Source organism: Syngnathus acus, chromosome 22 (genome assembly GCF_901709675.1).
Source record: "Syngnathus acus chromosome 22, fSynAcu1.2, whole genome shotgun sequence".
Lineage (NCBI taxonomy): Eukaryota > Metazoa > Chordata > Actinopteri > Syngnathiformes > Syngnathidae > Syngnathus > Syngnathus acus.
In genome coordinates, this window is record NC_051106.1 from 7981284 (window position 1) to 8000040 (window position 18757).

General features: G+C 45.8%; 2 protein-coding genes across 36 annotated transcripts; both read left to right on the top strand.

Annotated features, from left to right (window-relative positions):
- The first annotated feature begins 312 nt into the window (after nucleotides 1-312).
- Nucleotides 313-5859, top strand: psen1 (presenilin 1). Of its 3 annotated transcripts, none has more exons than XM_037241302.1 (11): nucleotides 313-414; nucleotides 1295-1392; nucleotides 1729-2006; nucleotides 2234-2375; nucleotides 2463-2530; nucleotides 2591-2811; nucleotides 2881-2979; nucleotides 3423-3518; nucleotides 3593-3769; nucleotides 4376-4494; nucleotides 4630-5859. In XM_037241302.1, the coding sequence occupies exons 2-11, from the start codon at nucleotides 1357-1359 to the stop codon at nucleotides 4783-4785; spliced, it is 1392 nt and encodes a 463-aa protein (XP_037097197.1). In that variant the 5' UTR covers nucleotides 313-414; nucleotides 1295-1356; the 3' UTR covers nucleotides 4786-5859. The 3 variants fall into 3 exon arrangements, with proteins under 3 accessions (XP_037097197.1, XP_037097196.1, XP_037097198.1); XM_037241301.1 differs by having other exon boundaries at nucleotides 334-457; XM_037241303.1 differs by having other exon boundaries at nucleotides 335-418.
- Nucleotides 5860-9726: 3867 nt separating this feature from the next.
- On the top strand, nucleotides 9727-18452 carry LOC119116040 (papilin-like). 33 transcript variants are annotated; one of them, XM_037241129.1, is made up of 24 exons: nucleotides 9727-9872; nucleotides 10487-10550; nucleotides 10624-10727; nucleotides 11298-11358; nucleotides 11437-11539; nucleotides 11655-11785; nucleotides 11897-12020; nucleotides 12097-12177; nucleotides 12300-12472; nucleotides 12619-12742; nucleotides 12829-12955; nucleotides 13100-13295; nucleotides 13511-13637; nucleotides 13712-14568; nucleotides 14605-14660; nucleotides 14991-15374; nucleotides 16407-16568; nucleotides 16650-16777; nucleotides 16837-16891; nucleotides 16975-17121; nucleotides 17249-17376; nucleotides 17513-17621; nucleotides 17717-17892; nucleotides 17990-18452. In XM_037241129.1, exons 2-24 carry the CDS (start codon nucleotides 10500-10502, stop codon nucleotides 18154-18156), a joined length of 3771 nt encoding a protein of 1256 aa, XP_037097024.1. In that variant the 5' UTR covers nucleotides 9727-9872; nucleotides 10487-10499; the 3' UTR covers nucleotides 18157-18452. The 33 variants fall into 33 exon arrangements, with proteins under 33 accessions (XP_037097024.1, XP_037097001.1, XP_037097023.1 ...); XM_037241106.1 differs by having other exon boundaries at nucleotides 14605-14625; nucleotides 14656-15374; XM_037241128.1 differs by lacking the exon at nucleotides 14605-14660 and adding an exon at nucleotides 14780-14882 and having other exon boundaries at nucleotides 13712-14551.
- Nucleotides 18453-18757: the final 305 nt, after the last annotated feature.

The following is an 18757-nucleotide window of genomic DNA, read 5'->3' on the forward strand; positions in this document are numbered from 1 at the left end:
TTGAATTAAATTGAATTCCGTGTGAATGATCTTCATATTTCATATATTAAGTAATGAATGAATAATAAAACATTTGTGTGGATGTTTTTCCTAATGCCATCAGTGGGCGCCAACGTGTTGACCTCTGAACCGGAAGCATAAGTTTCTGCTAAAGAAACAACATACAAATACAATAGCAAAACATTCTTGAGTCTGTATTTTAGTTTTTAGTTGCAGATAGATGGTTTATGAAGTACATTACATTGTTTGGATTGATATTTGCTCGTTCGGTTTGTTGGATTAAAAATCAGTACGGAACAAAATAACGGAAGCTAAATGCGAACGAGGCAGATTTCAACAGCGCATCCCGGATGTTGGCTGAGCGAACAGGAAGAACAAAGAAAGGAAAGTACCCCGGTTCACTGCCCACATCCAGTAGGTATTCAACGCCCTATTCGTTCTTCGCTGTTTGTTGACGGTAAATTTGAATTATTTGAAGCTTTCTTGAGCAACTGCATTGTCACTAAGATGGCGTATATGTAAATGTTAGCGTGTGACCGCTGTTTCTTGTGCCGCTATGTCATTGTTGCTAACTAGCTATCATTAGCGCCTCGGCTAAATGATAACATAAACAGATGTTTGTGTCAAATATTTCGTCCCCATGGTGCTGAGTAGCTCAGAAGCGACACTGCATTTATGGAATCTTTAGTATTGGTACCATACTGATAAAAGTACAATTAGGGATGGCTTTGTCTTTAAATGGGCTTTAAATACAATCGATTTTTCCCTCATTGCTTACAGAAAAAAAAATCAAATAGATATTGTTTTTTTCCCCCCTCATTGTTTTTGCATTATTAACGTTTTGCTTTCAAAAAGACAAGTAGCAGCAGTATAACAGAATAAAATGTTAAAAGTGTAAAAGTTCCTCCTGAAAATTATCCTATTTTGTCCGAAATGTACAATTATCATTACATAAAATTGTGATTTTTTTTTATACCTCGTAAAAATGTACTTAAAAAAAGTCGTTTATTGTTTTGAACCTGTTTATCGTTAATATTTGAGTTTTTTTGCAGTAAATTACAATGTAATTAATTTCCATAGAATTAGGACATTTTCACAATTCTTTTTATACAGTGTTGTCCATATAAAACTGACTTTTCTGCAGAAAATTTGGACATTATTCTCTTAAGTTGAGGTCTTTTACTCTAGTTAGTTCCTCTAGTTACTTCCTCATACTTGTCCGTCCATATTCGGTGTTAATGATTAGTGAAACTCTCATGACTGATCATCGTTGACACAATCCTCCTCCCATTAGGGCAACGCCGACTTCATCATCATTCGCCGTGCATGTGAGGACCAGCGCGGGCACGCCCCAATATGGCCAACGAGACGCAAGACGTAGAAAACAATGTGGTGAGTTGCGTACAAAAAGAATTGCTTCATACAAACTAGCGACGTGTGACTGAAGGGTGTGTCACAACGTGTATGCGTCTTTGTGTGGCTGTGTTTGCGAGACACTGTGGAGGCGTGTCTCGTAACACAAACGTTTGGCCGGGCATGGACAGCCAAAGTCCACTTTCCAACCACCATTCCGGGCTAATCCAATCAACTGTCTTGAACACAAACACTCGCAGAGCAACGTTCGCTTGATGTGTTTATTTGTCGGCAGTATCAAGTTCAGACATGTCTGCCTTGTACTTCAGCAAATGTTATGATACTTGTACCACCTCTTGAATCTTATTTTTCCAGGACCAACAGGAGGCCAACGGTAGCACTGAGCAGCACCAAGGAGACGGCTCCACCAGAGATGGAGGAGGATCCAGAGGTCCGGAGCAGAACGGCCTTCCCCCCGCCGCCAGGCCCCCTCGCGTGGCGGAAGCCGACGAGGAGGACGACGAAGAGTTGACGCTCAAATACGGCGCCAAGCACGTCATCATGCTCTTCGTCCCCGTGACGCTGTGTATGGTCGTCGTGGTGGCCACCATCAAGTCGGTCAGCTTCTACACGCAGAATGACGGACAGAGGCTGTGAGTGGACAAAATACTGATGTGGCCACTAGGCGGCGCCATTGTCGTGTTTCATTTACAGTCCTATTCCAGCTCTTACCTTTTTAGTGCTGGTGGAGGGAATTTAAAGATAAAAAAACATTCCTTCAACAATATTGTTATAAATAATATATTTTAAAAATTGTTTAGCCCAACATCTTCAACTCATGTTGCTGACTGTACGAGTTTGACTTTTTGGTACCCGTCAGGATCTACACGCCGTTCCCGGAGGATACGGACACGGTGGGCGAGCGAGCGCTGAACTCCATCCTCAACGCCACCATCATGATCACCGTCATCATTGTCATGACGCTGGTGCTTGTGCTGCTCTACAAGTACCGCTGCTACCGGGTGCGTCACGGCCGCCGCGCCCGTCTCGCTTGTTGTTGTTTCCTTTCACGCACAGATTCATCAGAATAGTTTTTTTTTTTTGTTCAGGTGATCCAAGGCTGGCTCTTCATCTCCTCCTTGCTCCTGCTTTTCTTCTTCTCCTACATCTACCTCAAGTAAGCGCCCCCCACCCCGTTTTTTCCCCCCTTCCATCTCATCCCTCCATGCGCTGCCAGGGAGGTGTTCAAGACCTACAACGTGGCCATGGACTACATCACGTTGGTAGTCATCGTGTGGAACTTTGGCGTGGTGGGCATGATGTGCATCCACTGGAAGGGCCCGCTGCGGCTCCAGCAGGCCTACCTCATCATGATCAGTGCTCTGATGGCGTTGGTCTTCATCAAGTACCTGCCCGAATGGACCGCCTGGCTCATACTCGCTGTCATATCCGTCTACGGTGAGATGCCTGCTGTGACATTTTCACCCCCTCCTCCCTCCCCTGTCTCATATTCCTGTGTGTTTTCAGATCTGTTGGCGGTGCTGTGTCCCAAAGGCCCTCTGAGGATCTTGGTGGAGACGGCTCAGGAAAGGAACGAGCCCATTTTCCCTGCTCTCATCTACTCATGTATGGACATTTCTTATTTTGATTGATTTTGAAATCACAATTACTAAACACAACTATATGTTAACAGTGTTGTAAAAGAGACAATGGCATATCTCGCTTCAAGCCAAAGTGCAACGTGCCTCCTGGCCCATGTTATGCAATTGGTCTCGCTGGGCTATATGTGAGCTGCGTTTGGCAAGTTCACCACGCTTGATTTAGAACCTCAGACGTGTTCTTGTAAACATTAACGATCTTTTGGGGATGTTGCTAAAACACATATGGACATGTGTTTCTCTGTAGCAGCCTCGGGTACATTTCATGCGTGCTTTTGGCATGTGGGAGGAAGCCACATTAACACAGGATTGAACACACAAGAGCCCAGAAGAGACATTCTTGCTGGCAGCCAGCATGGCTAACCACATATAGAAAAGTAAGAAGAATGTGAACTTTTAGTCTTCTTGCAGCGACCATGGTGTGGCTGGTTAACATGGCCGACACAGACACGGTGCCTAAGAGGAGCCCCGCCGACGCCACGTCGCCTCAGCCTGAGCCTCAAGAAGGTGAGCGATGCCTCCGATCCAATCGCACGCGTCGGCGTTTCAGCCTGACACGCTAACTGACGCCCGCGTTGCAGCGGCGGCGTCCCCGGTGTCGTCGTCCAGTCCGACGGGGGACAACGGAGGCTTCACGACGTCCTGGATGAGCCACCAGGAGCACCAGCTGGGAAACTTGCAGTCCACGGATGACTCTCGGCGGGAGATCCAGCAGATGCCCTCGGACCGGCCACCCGTCGAGGATGACGACGAGGAGCGTGAGTGTTTGACCTTTTAATTGAAGCAAAATAGTTTTAGTTAACGCCAAAAAATGCACGTTGATCTTTTTTTACTCATTGAACAATGTGATGTATGCAAACACACAAAAACTTTAATAGTTCTGATATCTTGTGACACAGGTATTAGCATCTAAACATGTTAAATGAGATTGTCCATATTGTATTTACACTGCTGCAAAATCTGGATCAGATCTGGATAAACACATTGGACATTATGTCAAGGTGTTCACAAGGGGCGGTTGGAAAATGCGGCCCCGAGAACAGGAAGCGGCAAAAGCGACACGGTGCTGTTGGCGTGTTCACACCGGATGCAAATTGAGCTGTAGGCGCCGTATCTTGAGTCCCTATAAAGTCCTCACTAAATTGCAGCACTTGCAAATTGAAAACTGCAATCTACTTCATTGCGGTCTCGACTTGAATGCAATTCAGCCATCCTCAAGACAAGAGGCAACAGGGACGAGGGGCGCACTTAGTCACGGAGGACGCTCACGAAGGACACGGGGCACTAATGAGCCCAGGCGGTGCGAAGGAGGGGCGGGCAGGGATCCACGTGCGGTGGTCACATACGCCCCGCTGTGTCCCCAGGGGGTGTCAAGCTGGGCCTGGGAGACTTCATCTTCTACAGCATGCTGGTGGGAAAAGCCTCGGCCGCCGCCAGCGGCGACTGGAACACCACGTTGGCCTGCTTCGTGGCCATCCTCATTGTGAGTCGCCGCAAAGCCGCGCTCCACCCCCGGCGGCGCCGTCGTAAATAAGCCGCCCGCTTGACGTAACCCCTCCACCATCACCACCACACCCCCATCCTCCCTCGTGTGGCCTGTGGTTTCTCCCTCCTGCAGGGCTTGTGTCTGACGCTGCTGCTGCTGGCCATCTTCAAAAAGGCGCTCCCGGCACTGCCCATCTCCATCTTCTTCGGGCTGGTCTTCTACTTTGCCACCGACAACCTGGTGCGCCCCTTCATGGACGAGCTGGTGCTGCACCAATTCTACATATAGCAGGAACACCTTATTCCTGATGGGAAAAACTCCATCACTCCGTCCCTGTGATTGGACGGGATGACTTTTTTTTTTCTTTTCTCCAGCTGAGAGGAAGAGAGGGCAGGGCGTTCCTTGCTTTTTTTTTTTTTTTTTTACCCCCCCCCCCCCATTCCTGCCTCAGGCTAAGCAACGCAAAACTCTGACTCTTAGCGAGAATGTTTTTCCACCTTTTTAATTTATGCCGAGACTGAGCCTTCCCGGTTCCCTGTACTGCCGGGGCAGCAGGTGCCTTGCTCAGGGACACCAGGAATCGCTGAAGCTCTCCTACTCACTCCTGGCCAGCGACGCCGGGATCTTCAAAGCAGACTTTGACTTTGACTTTTTCCACACTGTCTGTAAAAGACATTTTTACACTTTCCCACATCACACTGTACAATGAGGGGAACGAAATGGACAAGACTCCGGGGGTAGGATCAGAGCCCAAACGGCACGTCTTCTGCAATGTCAGACCCAACGTGTTAAGTTTGTCGCTATCTGGCACGTATTTTTACCTTGCCACGGGAATATTCCAACTTCATAGAGGCCGTAACGACACCGAGGGGGTAAAGTCGACATGGGAATTTCTGTACGTAAACGTCTAGCTGTGTCCAATCGCTTCTTTGATTGTTCAAACCGACATAGAATGGGGCCTAGCGGATGTCTTCTCTATGTAAAAATCAAAGGCGAAAACAAATTCTGCATTTTCTCTCGGATCCAATACGACCATTTATTAGGAGCTTGAAAAGCTTGACGGGTGGCATCGAGACGGAATCTTTTTTCGTCTGGATGTCGGCTTGCTCAGAACGCCCGTTCGCACTGCGTCCGTCACACATCCGGACGTAAAGATGCAAAAGTTTTCAAACGGCTTGAATATGAATAATAATAACTAGCACTGAGTACGACACCACGTCATCTCTTTTCTTACACACATTTTTTGTGTGAAGAATGGTCTGCTTGATTTTGTGTCTTTTTAACATGCGTTGTGTCTTTTGCAAGTTCAAATGTGTTCACTTTTTTTTTTTTTTTTTTTTTAAATAAACAAGCAAAGAAATGGATGCGGGTTATTGTTTTCACCTTCCAATTTTGGATTTGATTTTGGTTCAATACATCCATTTCAAAACAATTAAGGCATTTTGCACTTAGTTTTGAGGACTTTTTGAAGGCTTCCGAATTTTGGAAAGCTTTTTGTGTCTATTACAGTATGGCTGTCTCCAATGTCAGACATTTCTAGTGATTCTGTGTTCTTCTGACCGTCAAGGCCTTTTATGTAGCGTACCACCCATTTCATCAGGGCACTAATTTCAAGTGGCGTCTCCCGGCCTTGGCATCACCAGGATAGACCAACTAATGGGATTAGTTAGTATGAAGAACGAGAAGGATTAGGTGCGAATAATCACCTGCAGTCTCAGACACGAAAGAGCGAAAGACAGAGCGGGACTTTGACGACAACCATGTCACAGGACAAACTGGAGAGCCTGGTTCGCCGCATGGAGGAGACTCTGTCCGAGATGGAGCAACTGAAGACGCATTGCGGCCGGCAGAATGACGAGCTGAGCCAGCTGGTGGTGGAACTCCGGCGGGAGAACCAAGAGCTGGTGGAAAAGTACGGGCAGTTGGCCGCAGACATGCGCCAGGCCCGCGAGGTCATTGAACAGCTCCAGGAGACCAAGTACGCCTTCAATGCCAAGGAGCGCCAGGCCCAAAAGCTCAGTCGACAGCTCTGAAAGAGAGAGCGCGGAAACCCGAAAGGAGATGGCACAAACTACGCCGGGCGGGTTTTGTGAAAGGATTTTTTTGTAGCCGTCTGGCGAGGGAAATTGGTGGTCGGCTATTTTGGGGAACGGAACTAAAAATACGTGGTCCCGCACAGGCGCATAAGTCGAGTGGATTGGACTGAAGGAAATGTCTAGAATCGTTTAGGAAGCCCAAGGCAATAAAATGAAATTCCAATATGCTTGGTTTTGTCTTTTACAGCACACACGCCCACCAAAAATTGACAATGCACACATTTACTGGAAAAAATTGCTTAAACAAATTTTAAAATCCACATTTTATGACACTTTCACAGTTTAACTTAAATTTCACATAATGTGGAAACGTCACATTGTATTGTGATCATTTTCATGTTTTAATGTGAAATTGTTTACATTGCAATGTGATCAATTTTGCATTTTAATGTAAGAATTAAAGAAATTAGGTGAAACAAGTTTGTACCAAAATATGGAGGTGTAGTAATGCTTCACACAAAAAAAAAATCACTCTTGGATATTGGATATAAAATGTCACTTTTTAAAAAAAATTAAAAATTAATTCTTTAAAAAATATTTTTTTTAAAATTGAGACTATACCAAATTGTGGCCGTATTGTGATACAAAAATATCATCGTACATGGTGACACTTTTTACCAACATATTGCTTTTTTGTAATACTTTAATGTCTATATTTTATGTACCACAGCCTGGTCGTTCTAAAAATGAATGGCACCAAATTGCTTCTCGCCCAAATATTATGCTGTGGCTGCATGTTGTGCATGGATGGAAATCTTTTTTTTTTCCCATCAACTGTTTGAACTCTTTCCACGTTGTAACTAAAGTCGCTGACGAGGGGATATTGTGCTATACAATCAGTTGGGATATAAAAAGTCCGCTTGACATTGTGTACTATAATCACGCGCCACCACTGGCTGCTGCGTGGGAGGCTTAATGTTGGCCCCAAGTCACCTCCCTAAGAAAAAAAAAAAGTGCGGGTTTTAACTATTTTGCTGAGAAGTGCATGGCGTAAACATATACATGCATATAAAACACACGCACACACACATGGTTTGGATTGGTCACACTGGTAATGATCCTGTCAAGAGAACGGCATCCTTGACAAAATGTGACAATTATACTTTACAGATAATGTTTATATATACACCTCGTTGCGTCTCTTTTTCTGTTTTTGTTTTTTTTAATGAGTGAAGGGTGTACGCTCGCTATTTCCTCTTTAAAATTCCCAAATAATCCTGTTTAGCTGTTATTTTTGTTCACGTTTGAACCAAAGTCGGCAGTAAAATTTGGCCTTCCTTTGATTTTTATGATAGAATACTGCTAATTATAGGCCCAATTTAAGATTTAATGTCGCTTAATTATAAAAAGCCAAACTAAATTGTCACGTTGGGAAGCCTTTTCAAAAACACACGCTCATAAACGACATTCTAAGCTTTTCATTGCGACACGCATGATACGTTGTTGTTACAAATTAGGACAACATGAGGAAATTCATAACTTGGGGAAAATATAATCACAGTATGTAGACCACTCGTGGAGCTCTGTGGGGGGGCACTGCCCCTCTTTGACCTCTGGATGTTTTCTGATATTTCCGGGAATTTATTTCCACATTTCCTCTTGTCCCCCATGGAGAAAATGTCCTGCATGTTTATCAGCTTTTTTTGGAATATATTTTGGATTTATAAAACAATTTATTTTGTTTTGTAAACTCGCTGAACTCCCCTTGCCCCCCCCCAAACAAAATTTCCTAGCTCCGCCCATGAGTTGTGTACAGTACAACAGCTGTACAAATGCATATGTATATATTTTACCCCAAGAATGCATACAATACTTTGGATGGAAAGCATTTTGATCTAGCACCATTTGAACGGCGTCCCGGCCTCTCGTGTGAGCTCATCACAATTTTAGGGCATCATCTCTCTGACAATGTCATTATATTTGTGCATGACGTCGCTGAAAGTGGCCATTCAGCATTTATTTATGAACTTGTTTGTTACATGTCATGAATTTACAAAGACATTTTGTGACTTTTTTATGTATGCATCATTTCCTCACCATCTGAGCATCGTAAATAAAAATTTCCTTCTCGCTATAGTTCGGACCATTCCCATTGTAAATCACCCGGCGGCCATCGTTTGCAGCCAACGTGATGAACTTAGATTTTTTTTTTTTAATCACACATGGGCTAGGCCATTCATAAATAAAGCTTATTAAAAAATAAAGCAAATCAACAAAACGAAAGAGCAGAGCAGTTTAAAATCAAGTTAGCCTCTCAAAGTAGGGTATCAAGTTTAGATGTTTAGAAGTTTAGACAACTCCTCCACCACACACCCACACCCATTTTACATAACAAGCGCTTCTGAAAATGAATGCATATCAATTCCAGAATTATTGTTTTGTTTGCGTCCAGTCTGAAAATAAATACTGGTGCCTTGACAGCCTCGACCCAATTAGTAGTTTGCGCTCCTTTTAAACCTAAAGAGCCCGCTACTTGAAATATAAAAAGCGAGGCGTTTAAATAGAAAGTGAGGCTTTTGGTTAACTTGTAATCAAATGACAAAGTGGGCGCGAATAAATGATAGTACAGTACATGCAGTTCTTGTATAAGATGTCCTCATCATCCTGGCCGTGTCCAAATTGCAGTGGTGCTGGAGTGTCAGCCTGCTATTACGTGTCCGCCATAATAAGCACCCAAAAACTCGAGTGCATTAAGTAACTGAGTACAAATACTTAAATCATTTTTTCAGCCAGTAGTACAACCACTTTGTAGTTCTGGTTTCCCGATAGGGCAGTAACCTATAGTCAAATGTCAATTTTTGAGAAGTAAAAAAAAAAAAAAAAAAAAAAAATCAAGATGAATCTCAATTAGTTTTTCCTCCATTAATGTGACCGAGGCCTGCATTAGTCACTATTGTCATCTTCAGAATTATGAATTGGGCAAAACGATGCTCAAGCCAAGTACAAAAACTTGAAACATCACAAAAACAAAGTAATAGTTACTCTTTTACTTCACATCGCGGGTTCTACTGGACTTTAAGGACACAATGTGACTTACTCCTGACCAAATTGGTGGGGAATGAATAGGCTCTCTATGCGCATGCGCAACACCAAACACATCCTCGTCCCCCCACGCCCCCGCCCTCAATCCTTCCCTCCCTCCCTCTGTCCTTCCTCATCACCTCTTCATCCCACTCCCCCAGTATATATGAGGGCAACGCTTTTGGGACTCATCTGTCGGACTGAGTCCAGCTACAGGGAACCTTCGGAACCAGACTGATTTTGACTGCGCCGAGCCCGGTGAGTACCGACCGAGTCTCCGTGGTTTCTTCGGAGAGCGCTTGTTTGGAAAGTTGTAAAAAGTGAGGTGGAGGAAAAGGAAATGGGCCGATTTACGACTTGTTTAACGCCGTCAAGTCGACGTGACGAACACGAACGGAAGTAAAACATGTCAACAATGTACAAAGTAAAAGAGGTAAATAAACAGGAAGTTAGTTGAAGAAAGTAAACGGTTATGAAAATGAAACGTTCATTTTTCAAGCAAGGACGTCAGTCACGTACGGTAAAAATGGTTAGAAAATGTAAAAAGAAGTTAAAAGTAAAGGAAAAAAATAATTAAATAAATTTACGTTGAAAAATAAAATAGTTATAATAAAATAAAGTCCAAGGTTTGAAGAACAAAACTATTTAAGGAACTAGAAGATGCTTAAAGAAGGGATAGAAGCAAGAACACTAGGGTCAAAAATCGAAGGGTGAATAAAAACGACAGTTAAGGAAGCAAAAAGTCTTTAAAAGTAGAAAATGGAAGATTAAGTAGTACATTTTCTTATCTTTAAATTGCAGTCTTAATATTCAAACTGCGACTCTATCGGATTGACATTAATCTATAAACTGCATATTTTTACCTACTCCAGGGAATTCACGACAATGATGCTGCCTCTGTTGCTCCTCCAGCTGGTCCTGGCTCCAGCCCTTTTGGTAACACTTAGATGATACCTCACATATAAAGTGTGTATAAATAGTGTCTTAAAAGTTTTTTATGTGTGCGTAGGTGTCCGCTGAGGACTACTGGGAGGGGTGGGGTGCATACGGACCATGCAGTCGGACCTGCGGCGGTGGTGTGATGGTCAGAAGCAGACGCTGTATCACCCACAGGTATGGGAAGTCTGACACTTTGGTTTCAAGTGGGCTCAATAGTTTAAAAAAAAGTTTATGATAAAGCCACAAAAAAAGTCTCAAGAGGCCATACCTGAATGGGCACAAGAAGTTTTCTTGTTAATAGTTTTCTGCACCCACGCACACACACACACACACACACTGTATGTGTCGAGTTGGCACGGTCGTTGCGTGTTTTGGCAGGAAGAACGTTCAAGTCAAACAACAAGCGTCTTTTTTTGGCGCGGCGTCTCTTTAGATTTTATTTCTAACTTCTTCAGTTGTGGCTCGGATAAAAACCTCAGAGGGGCAATATGGAAAAGTCGCACATCATTTTGGTTTGTGCTCTTCAATTATTTTTATTTGTGGCTGATGAACTCATTTGCCTTCTGCGTACATCAAATTGTGTTTGTCTTTGGCTTGAGCCTTCTGATATTAAGAGACATTTCTTTTTTAAATATTTTATTTAATTGCATTTTTTGATAATAGATTTATGTTTTCAGAAAAAAAAAAGTCTTAAATGATTATGATTATTTAAAATGAATATTGTTCTCCTCCTCCTCTAAACAGAAACGACGGAGGCTACAACTGTGTTGGACCTGACAAGTCTTACCTGGCCTGTAACACTCAGGTAAACAAACACCTTTTTATCAATACAGCCATTAATCAATCAATTGGATTATATGATATGATCAATATTATTATTCAGGAGTGTCCCGCGGGAACTAAGGATTACCGTGAGGAGCAGTGCGCCCAGTTCGATGGGGCTGACTTCAAGGGGTCACGTTACAGCTGGGTGCCTTATTACGGAGGTAACTTCACACTCAATCATTGATAGTATAGAAATCATATCTGAATCCCTAAATAGAAAATTAAAAAATTCTAATATGAGAATGAACACATTATCATTTTTTTTGCTCGTGATAGCCGAGAACCCCTGCGAGCTGAACTGCGTGCCAAAGGGAGAGAACTTTGTCTACCGCCACAGTGCCACCGTTAAGGACGGAACACCTTGCCATCCCGGACGCCTTGACATTTGTGTGGAGGGAGTCTGCAGGGTAGGACAGCACCATGGTCTCCAGAACCCAAACCATTAATGCTGTTGTTATTGCATCATGAAACATCCTTGACTAAAATAATAAATGCCAAACCCTCTTTGTGTCTTGCAGCGCATAGGCTGCGACAACATACTGGACTCCAACATGCAGGAGGACCCCTGCCTGCAGTGCGGAGGCCAAGGACAGACCTGCTCACTGGTCAGGAACACCTTCAACACGCAGCGTCTTGCTCCCGGTACGGTACTCGGCCCACTTTTTTTTTCCTCAATCTAACATCTGCAAAGTCTGAAGCCCGCTTTCCACATCTGCAGGTTACAACCAGATGTTCACCATCCCCGCTGGAGCCACCTCCATCAGCATTAGAGAGAAACACCCTTCACGCAATTACCTCGGTAAAACACCGCATTTAAAAAAAAAAAAAAAAAAAAAGCACTAAAAATTAATTGCGATCAAAACATAATAGTCTTTTCAAAGATTAAAAATTCTCACCTGCAATTTGTCCCCGTGAAATTAGCTGTCAGGAACCTGCAAGGAGATTACTACCTGAACGGTCACTGGTCCCTGGAGTTCACCAGTGCTGCCCAAATTGCCGGCACCAAGCTGTACTACCAACGAGGCGTAGAGGGCGACAACCTTCCCGAGTCCATCATCGGCCGCGGACCCACCACCGAGCCCCTCGTCGTGGAGGTGAGAATGCGTCTTTGACGGGGTCTCAAACCATGTAACATGATGCCCAAGCATATTTCAGGGGGGGCCAGTGTCCCTACGGCCCCCCTGTTTAGCTCTGCCTGTGGGTTTCCAGATGGTTAACTTCTTGAATGCTCTCGTCGTAGCTGATCAGCCAGGAGCCCAACCAGGGTGTGGAGTACGAGTACTACCTTCCCGTGGGACACCCCACAGAGGGATACGCCTGGAGCTTCGGATCTTGGTCCGCCTGCAGCAAAGAGTGCGGAATTGGTGGGAAATCCGATCTCCAGGAACAGATTTCATTCCGTGTCTTTTTTTCATGTTTGAAAATGTTGCTGTGTGTTCGCCGTCATCAGGCTATCAGTCCAGAGCCGTCTACTGCTCCATCGACAACGAGGCCGTGCCCGACCACCTGTGCCCGTACTATGCCCGACCCGAGAGCAACAGAACCTGCAACCCTCAGGCCTGCCCTGTCACCTACGCGTGAGTGAGACAGTTTAATGTAACAACATGAAATTTGATCATGCATAGACATTTTTTTTTTTTCCCATCCTCTACAATCCAAATTAGCCTTTTGATCTTTTTATTTTTTCTTCTTCAACTAACTGACTTTTCGGTTCCCCACAGCTGGAGAACCAGCGAGTGGACCGACTGCAACGTGGCATGCGGAGGCGGATTCCAGTATCGCGGCGTGGACTGTCTCTACAATGACGAGTCGGGACCCCGCGTGGTCGAGGACGCCTACTGCGCTCAGTACACTCAGGCACCCACTGACCAGCAGAAATGCAACATGCAGCGCTGCACCGACCACCCCGGAAGTGCGGTGAGCGAACCACTGAACCTGCAAGACAAAATTGACCTTATTTGTCAGTTGTTGCTAGGTAGAATTTACAGACCTCCAATAATAGCAGCATTAATAGAACACTTAATTGCAGTGAATGACATTTTTTTTGTACATTGAATTGATAATGTAAATTTTAATATTATGGAACTGGATTAATTATTGTTATGAATGATGTTTTTTTTGTGTGTGCTCAGATCATTTCCTACATCCCCTCTGAGAACGCCGTTCAGTGCCGCACCACCACCTACGGGTGCTGCTACGACCGCACCACCCCTGCTGCCGGGCCCAATGGAGAGGGCTGCCGTGACCCACCCGCACCTTGTGAGTGTTAACAAAAACAATCCCGACCGCTCACGCTATAGTCATTTGAGAAATACATGTATTTGTTCCTCCAGTCGAGCGCTCCATCTGCTCACTGCCTAAGGCCGCTGGATCCTGCTCCAGCTGGACGGCGCGCTACTTCTTTGATGTTCTAAGCGGCAAGTGTACCGAGTTCTGGTACGGAGGCTGCCACGGCAACAGCAATCACTTTGCAACACAGGAGGAGTGCCACAGGGTCTGCCACGAGCCTAATGGCAATGGAAACGGCAATGGAAACGGAAATGGAAACGGAAACGGAAACGGAAATGGAAATGGTGACGGTGACGGTAACGGTAACGGCCACGCCAATGGAAATGGCAATGGTAATGGCCGCACCAATGGAAATGGCAACGGCCACACCAACGGAAACGGAAATGGTAACGGTTACACAAACGGAAACGGTAACGGCCGCTCAAATGGAAATGGCAACGGTAATGGCCGCACCAACGGAAACGGTAACGGCAACGGCCACACCAACGGAAATGGCAATGGTAACGGTTACTCAAACGGCAATGGAAATGGTAACGGCCACCCCAACGGCAATGGAAACGGTAACGGCCACCCCAACGGCAATGGCAATGGCAATGGAAACGGTAACGGCCACCCCAACGGCAATGGAAACGGTAACGGCCACCCCAACGGCAATGGCAATGGAAACGGTAACGGCCACCCCAACGGAAATGGAAACGGTAACGGCCACCCCAACGGAAATGGAAACGATAACGGCCACCCCAATGGCAATGGAAACGGTAACGGCCACCCCAACGGCAATGGCAATGGAAACGGTAACGGCCATCCCAACGGCAACGGCAATGGTAATGGTTACTCAAACGGCAATGGAAACGGTAACGGCCGCACCAACGGCAATGGAAACGGTAACGGACGCCCCAACGGCAATGGAAACGGTAACGGCCGCCCCAACGGCAATGGCAATGGTAACGGTTACTCAAACGGCAATGGAAACGGTAACGGCCACCCCAATGGAAACGGTAACGGCCACCCCAACGGCAATGGTAACGGTTACTCAAACGGCAATGGAAACGGTAACGGCCACCCCAACGGCAATGGCAATGGAAACGGTAACGGCCACCCCAACGGCAATGGCAATGGAAACGGTAACGGCCACCCCAACGGCAATGGCAATGGAAACGGTAACGGCCACCCCAACGGCAATGGCAATGGAAACGGTAACGGCCACCCCAACGGCAACGGCAATGGTAATGGTTACTCAAACGGCAATGGAAACGGTAACGGCCGCACCAACGGCAATGGAAATGGTAACGGCCGCACCAACGGTAATGGTAACGGTCGCCCCAACGGTAACGGGCACACCAACGGAAATGGCAACGGTCGCTCCAACGGAAATGGAAACGGTAACGGCCGCAACGGTAATGGTCACTCCAACGGTAATGGAAACGGAAATGGAAACGGTAATGGAAATGGTTACCCAAACGGTAACGGAAATGGCCGCTCCAACGGATATGGACAGCGCGCCAACGGAAATGGCAACGGCAACGGAAATGGCGAGGACTACAACGGAAACGGCCACGACAACGGAAACGGCAATGGCCGCTCCAATGGTCACACCCAGAGGGTAGCATCCAGCGTGGCCCACACTGCCCACAAGGCCCGCTTTGTCTTGAAAGCCCGCAGGCCTCACTTTATCACCGTGAAAAAGCACCTTATCCCCGCAGCCAGGTAAGAACCTTTGGGGGGGGGTTGCTCCCTAAAGTAACCCGACTCCCCCTTACCACAACCAATGACCCACTCCAGTCACCACCTTCTCCCAGTAACAAACCCTTTCTAACCCCCCTCAAATGAGAACCAAATTGCAAAAAATGTGTAGACACCGCCCCGTCCTACCCCACTTGTGTTCCCATAACCAACCCGACATGAGCTCACCAGCCCCCGCCTTCACTTGTTTGTGTTTGTCTGTCATCTCACGCTGTGTTGCCACCATTAAACTAATAAAAACATGCTGTGATGCTCACCAGTCCTCGTCCGAGTGTGGTCACTAGAAACCTCAAGGAAACGATACAGCACTACCTTGACTTACGAGCGGCTCAATTTAAGAGTTGTTTGAGTTACAAGCGTGTTGTATGCAGATGTCACTCCCTGTTAAAGTTGACAAAATCGAATCTTAAAACAAAGGGAATTACATGTAAAACCACATACCTTTGTCTGCTAGCTAAATGCTAACACAATGCGAAATGCCATTGCATGCTATCAAAACTAGCATCAATGTCACAGCACTTATAAAAAAATATATTATGAAGATACATACAGACAATATAACAATACTTAAAGGCATACTCTACATTCTTTCTGATTTGCATAAAACTAATTAGTGCATTTTAGCTATACCCCATCTATATTTAATTATTTATATTCTATTTTAATATTCTGGTTTTTACCATACAATACTATAGAGTGCCATTCTTCTTGTTGAAAGAGCTGCTATAAAAATCTGCAAATGTTTGAGAGGCTGGAACGGAATAATGGAATTTGCATTCATTTCAATGGGAAAAGATGACTTGCGATATGAACAATATTTATGACAAACATATGTACGAAACTGAAATCGTAAGTCAAGGTTGCACTGTATCTTTGTGTTGGTGTTGTCTCGTCTGCATGCGTCTTTTTTGTCACCTGCTCGTGTGGCACTCTTTACGCCCACATTGACCGACGTCAAAGTGGAACGTAAAGTGACCTTTTCCTTCCTCGCCCCAGTTTGACTTTGCCAGCCCAGGTCAAGATTGACCAGTCGGACCCGTCCGCCGTAGAGGCCCTGGCGGGCCAGACGGTGGTGCTGCCCTGCAGAGTCAGCCCACCGCCCAGTTCCACCGTGGCGCTCCAGTGGAGCAAGGACGGAGCCGCATTGACATCACGCAGGTCAATCAAGACACTCTAAAAACAGAACTTTTACATTTTCTCTGTTCTCTATTTAGATCCTTGCTTGTGTCTTTGCTTTAGACATCAACAGCAGCCCAACGGTTCGCTGCTGCTCGGCCCTGTCAGCAAGTCGGACGAAGGCTGGTTCTTGTGTGTGGCCACCAAGGAGCAGGAAAGAGACCACCGCTACGTTTACCTGACTGTCTCAGGTAAAGCCTTGCGTCCTGCCGTGTCATTGATGTCTTCCTAATGTATAACCTGGGACCAGAGGGAGCGTCCCGGCCGCAGCCCACCTCCTTGCCGACGGACGAGCTTTCGCCAGGGTGAGAACAAAATCCTTCTTTTATCTTGAAGCTTTGCCGAGGAAGAAGAGGCGTACGGACTGGTCTGTTGTGTTTCCTGTCAGGTTCACCCTGGAGCGCTCGGCCGCATCCTTGCTGGAGATGCGAGCGGGACAGGCGGCCCGACTGCCGTGCACCGTCGTACCCGCAACCTCACTCAGATACGTCAGCATACAATGGAGCCGAGACGGACGCACACTCAGCGACTCCAGGTGAGCTCCATATTGGAAGTAAAAAATGTCCATTTTCAGGATATCCTACAAACAGCGAGTCACATTTTATCAAATGACTTCAAACAATCTTCAATCTTCGTCAAGTTATGAAAGATGTGTGCTGAAGGTTTGTCCAGCAGTTAGATGGCACACTGCTCATTGAGTCACTTCGGACTGAGGACGCCGGTGTGTACACTTGCTCCGCCTCCACGCAGCATCAGCTGGAGCAGAGACGCGTACATCTCAGAGTTCAAGGTGAACAAGTCGTTTGTCAGACTTGTCCCACGTCAAAATGTTCTCATTCTTTATCAAGCAGAGATTAGAACACAAATGCTGCAGCAACACATGTAGACCAACAACTGGCTTATATATTTTTTTTATACTCGGCAAGCTGCCTTGCGGATCACCAAAGCTCCCGACAACATCCAAGTACCTGAAGGCAGCACGGCACTGCTACCCTGCGTGGCGTCGGGAGTCGACGTAAGCATCGGCTGGTCCAGGTAATCTAAACCCACCCTTAAAATTGCAGCGGTACCTTGAACCTTGGACTGATTTTTTTCTGTGATCATCTTCATCATCATGGCATTTGATGTAGGAACGGCGTCCCAGTGCGTCCGGACGGACGTAAGGTCCAGGTGTCTGCCGACGGGAGCCTGATCCTCAACAATGTGCAGGCATCCGACGAGGGCACCTACACGTGCAACGCCTACGCCGGCATCTACTCGGCCAGCGCCTCGGCTGACGTGCGCCTCCTCAAAAATGTGCAAACAGGTAGCTGAGCCCTTTGCCCGACCGGTCGCTTCATTAGGTACACCCACGACCAATCCTTCCAATTCAAATGTAACTAATGACTGGCTGTGGATTTCAGGCGGGGTTATGACATCACCATCGGGGACGCCGTGCTTGGACCAGCCTGAATTGGCCAACTGCGAGCTGGTGGTCTACGCCCAGCTGTGCGCCAACCAGTACTACGCTGCCTTCTGTTGTGCCAGCTGTGCCCGCCAAGCACGCAGCGGTGACAGGTTAGCTCGGTGACGCTACACAGGGCGTGTCACCTTTCCAATGTTGTCGTCGTGCCGATGTTTTCTTGTCATTTCATCATCGTGTTTTATTTTTAAAATGTTCACAATAAAACCAATACGTTCACAATGATGTCACAGTGTGAGTGTGCTGGTTGCATTACCGACTTGCGCCACACGAGGGCGACTGTGCGAGTTATTGGTGAAAATGAGCACATCATCTGAGTAGGCTACAATGACAATGCACACTTGAAAATATAACGGATGAATTGATTTGAATATGTATTTTAATTTAAAAAAAAGTCAACATGTTTTATTGGTATTTTGTGTATTGGATTAGTTCATTCATTTCTATTCCATATGTCAAAATTGGAAGTAAACATTTAATTTGTTATTATTTAAAAATGACACAAATGGAGTGAGTTGAATTTAAATTCTCTTGATATGCTCCCAAAAGGAGCAACAATGAACATGATGTTGTTTTGATGAAATAAGTGTCGCTTCACTTGATCTTCTCATTTCCTGGCTGTGCATGCACACACAGGTGCCTGATGAAGGTTGCGGTGAAGTAAGTGGAAAGTTGTGCGCGCATGTGTTTGTCTGCGTGAGCGCAGTGA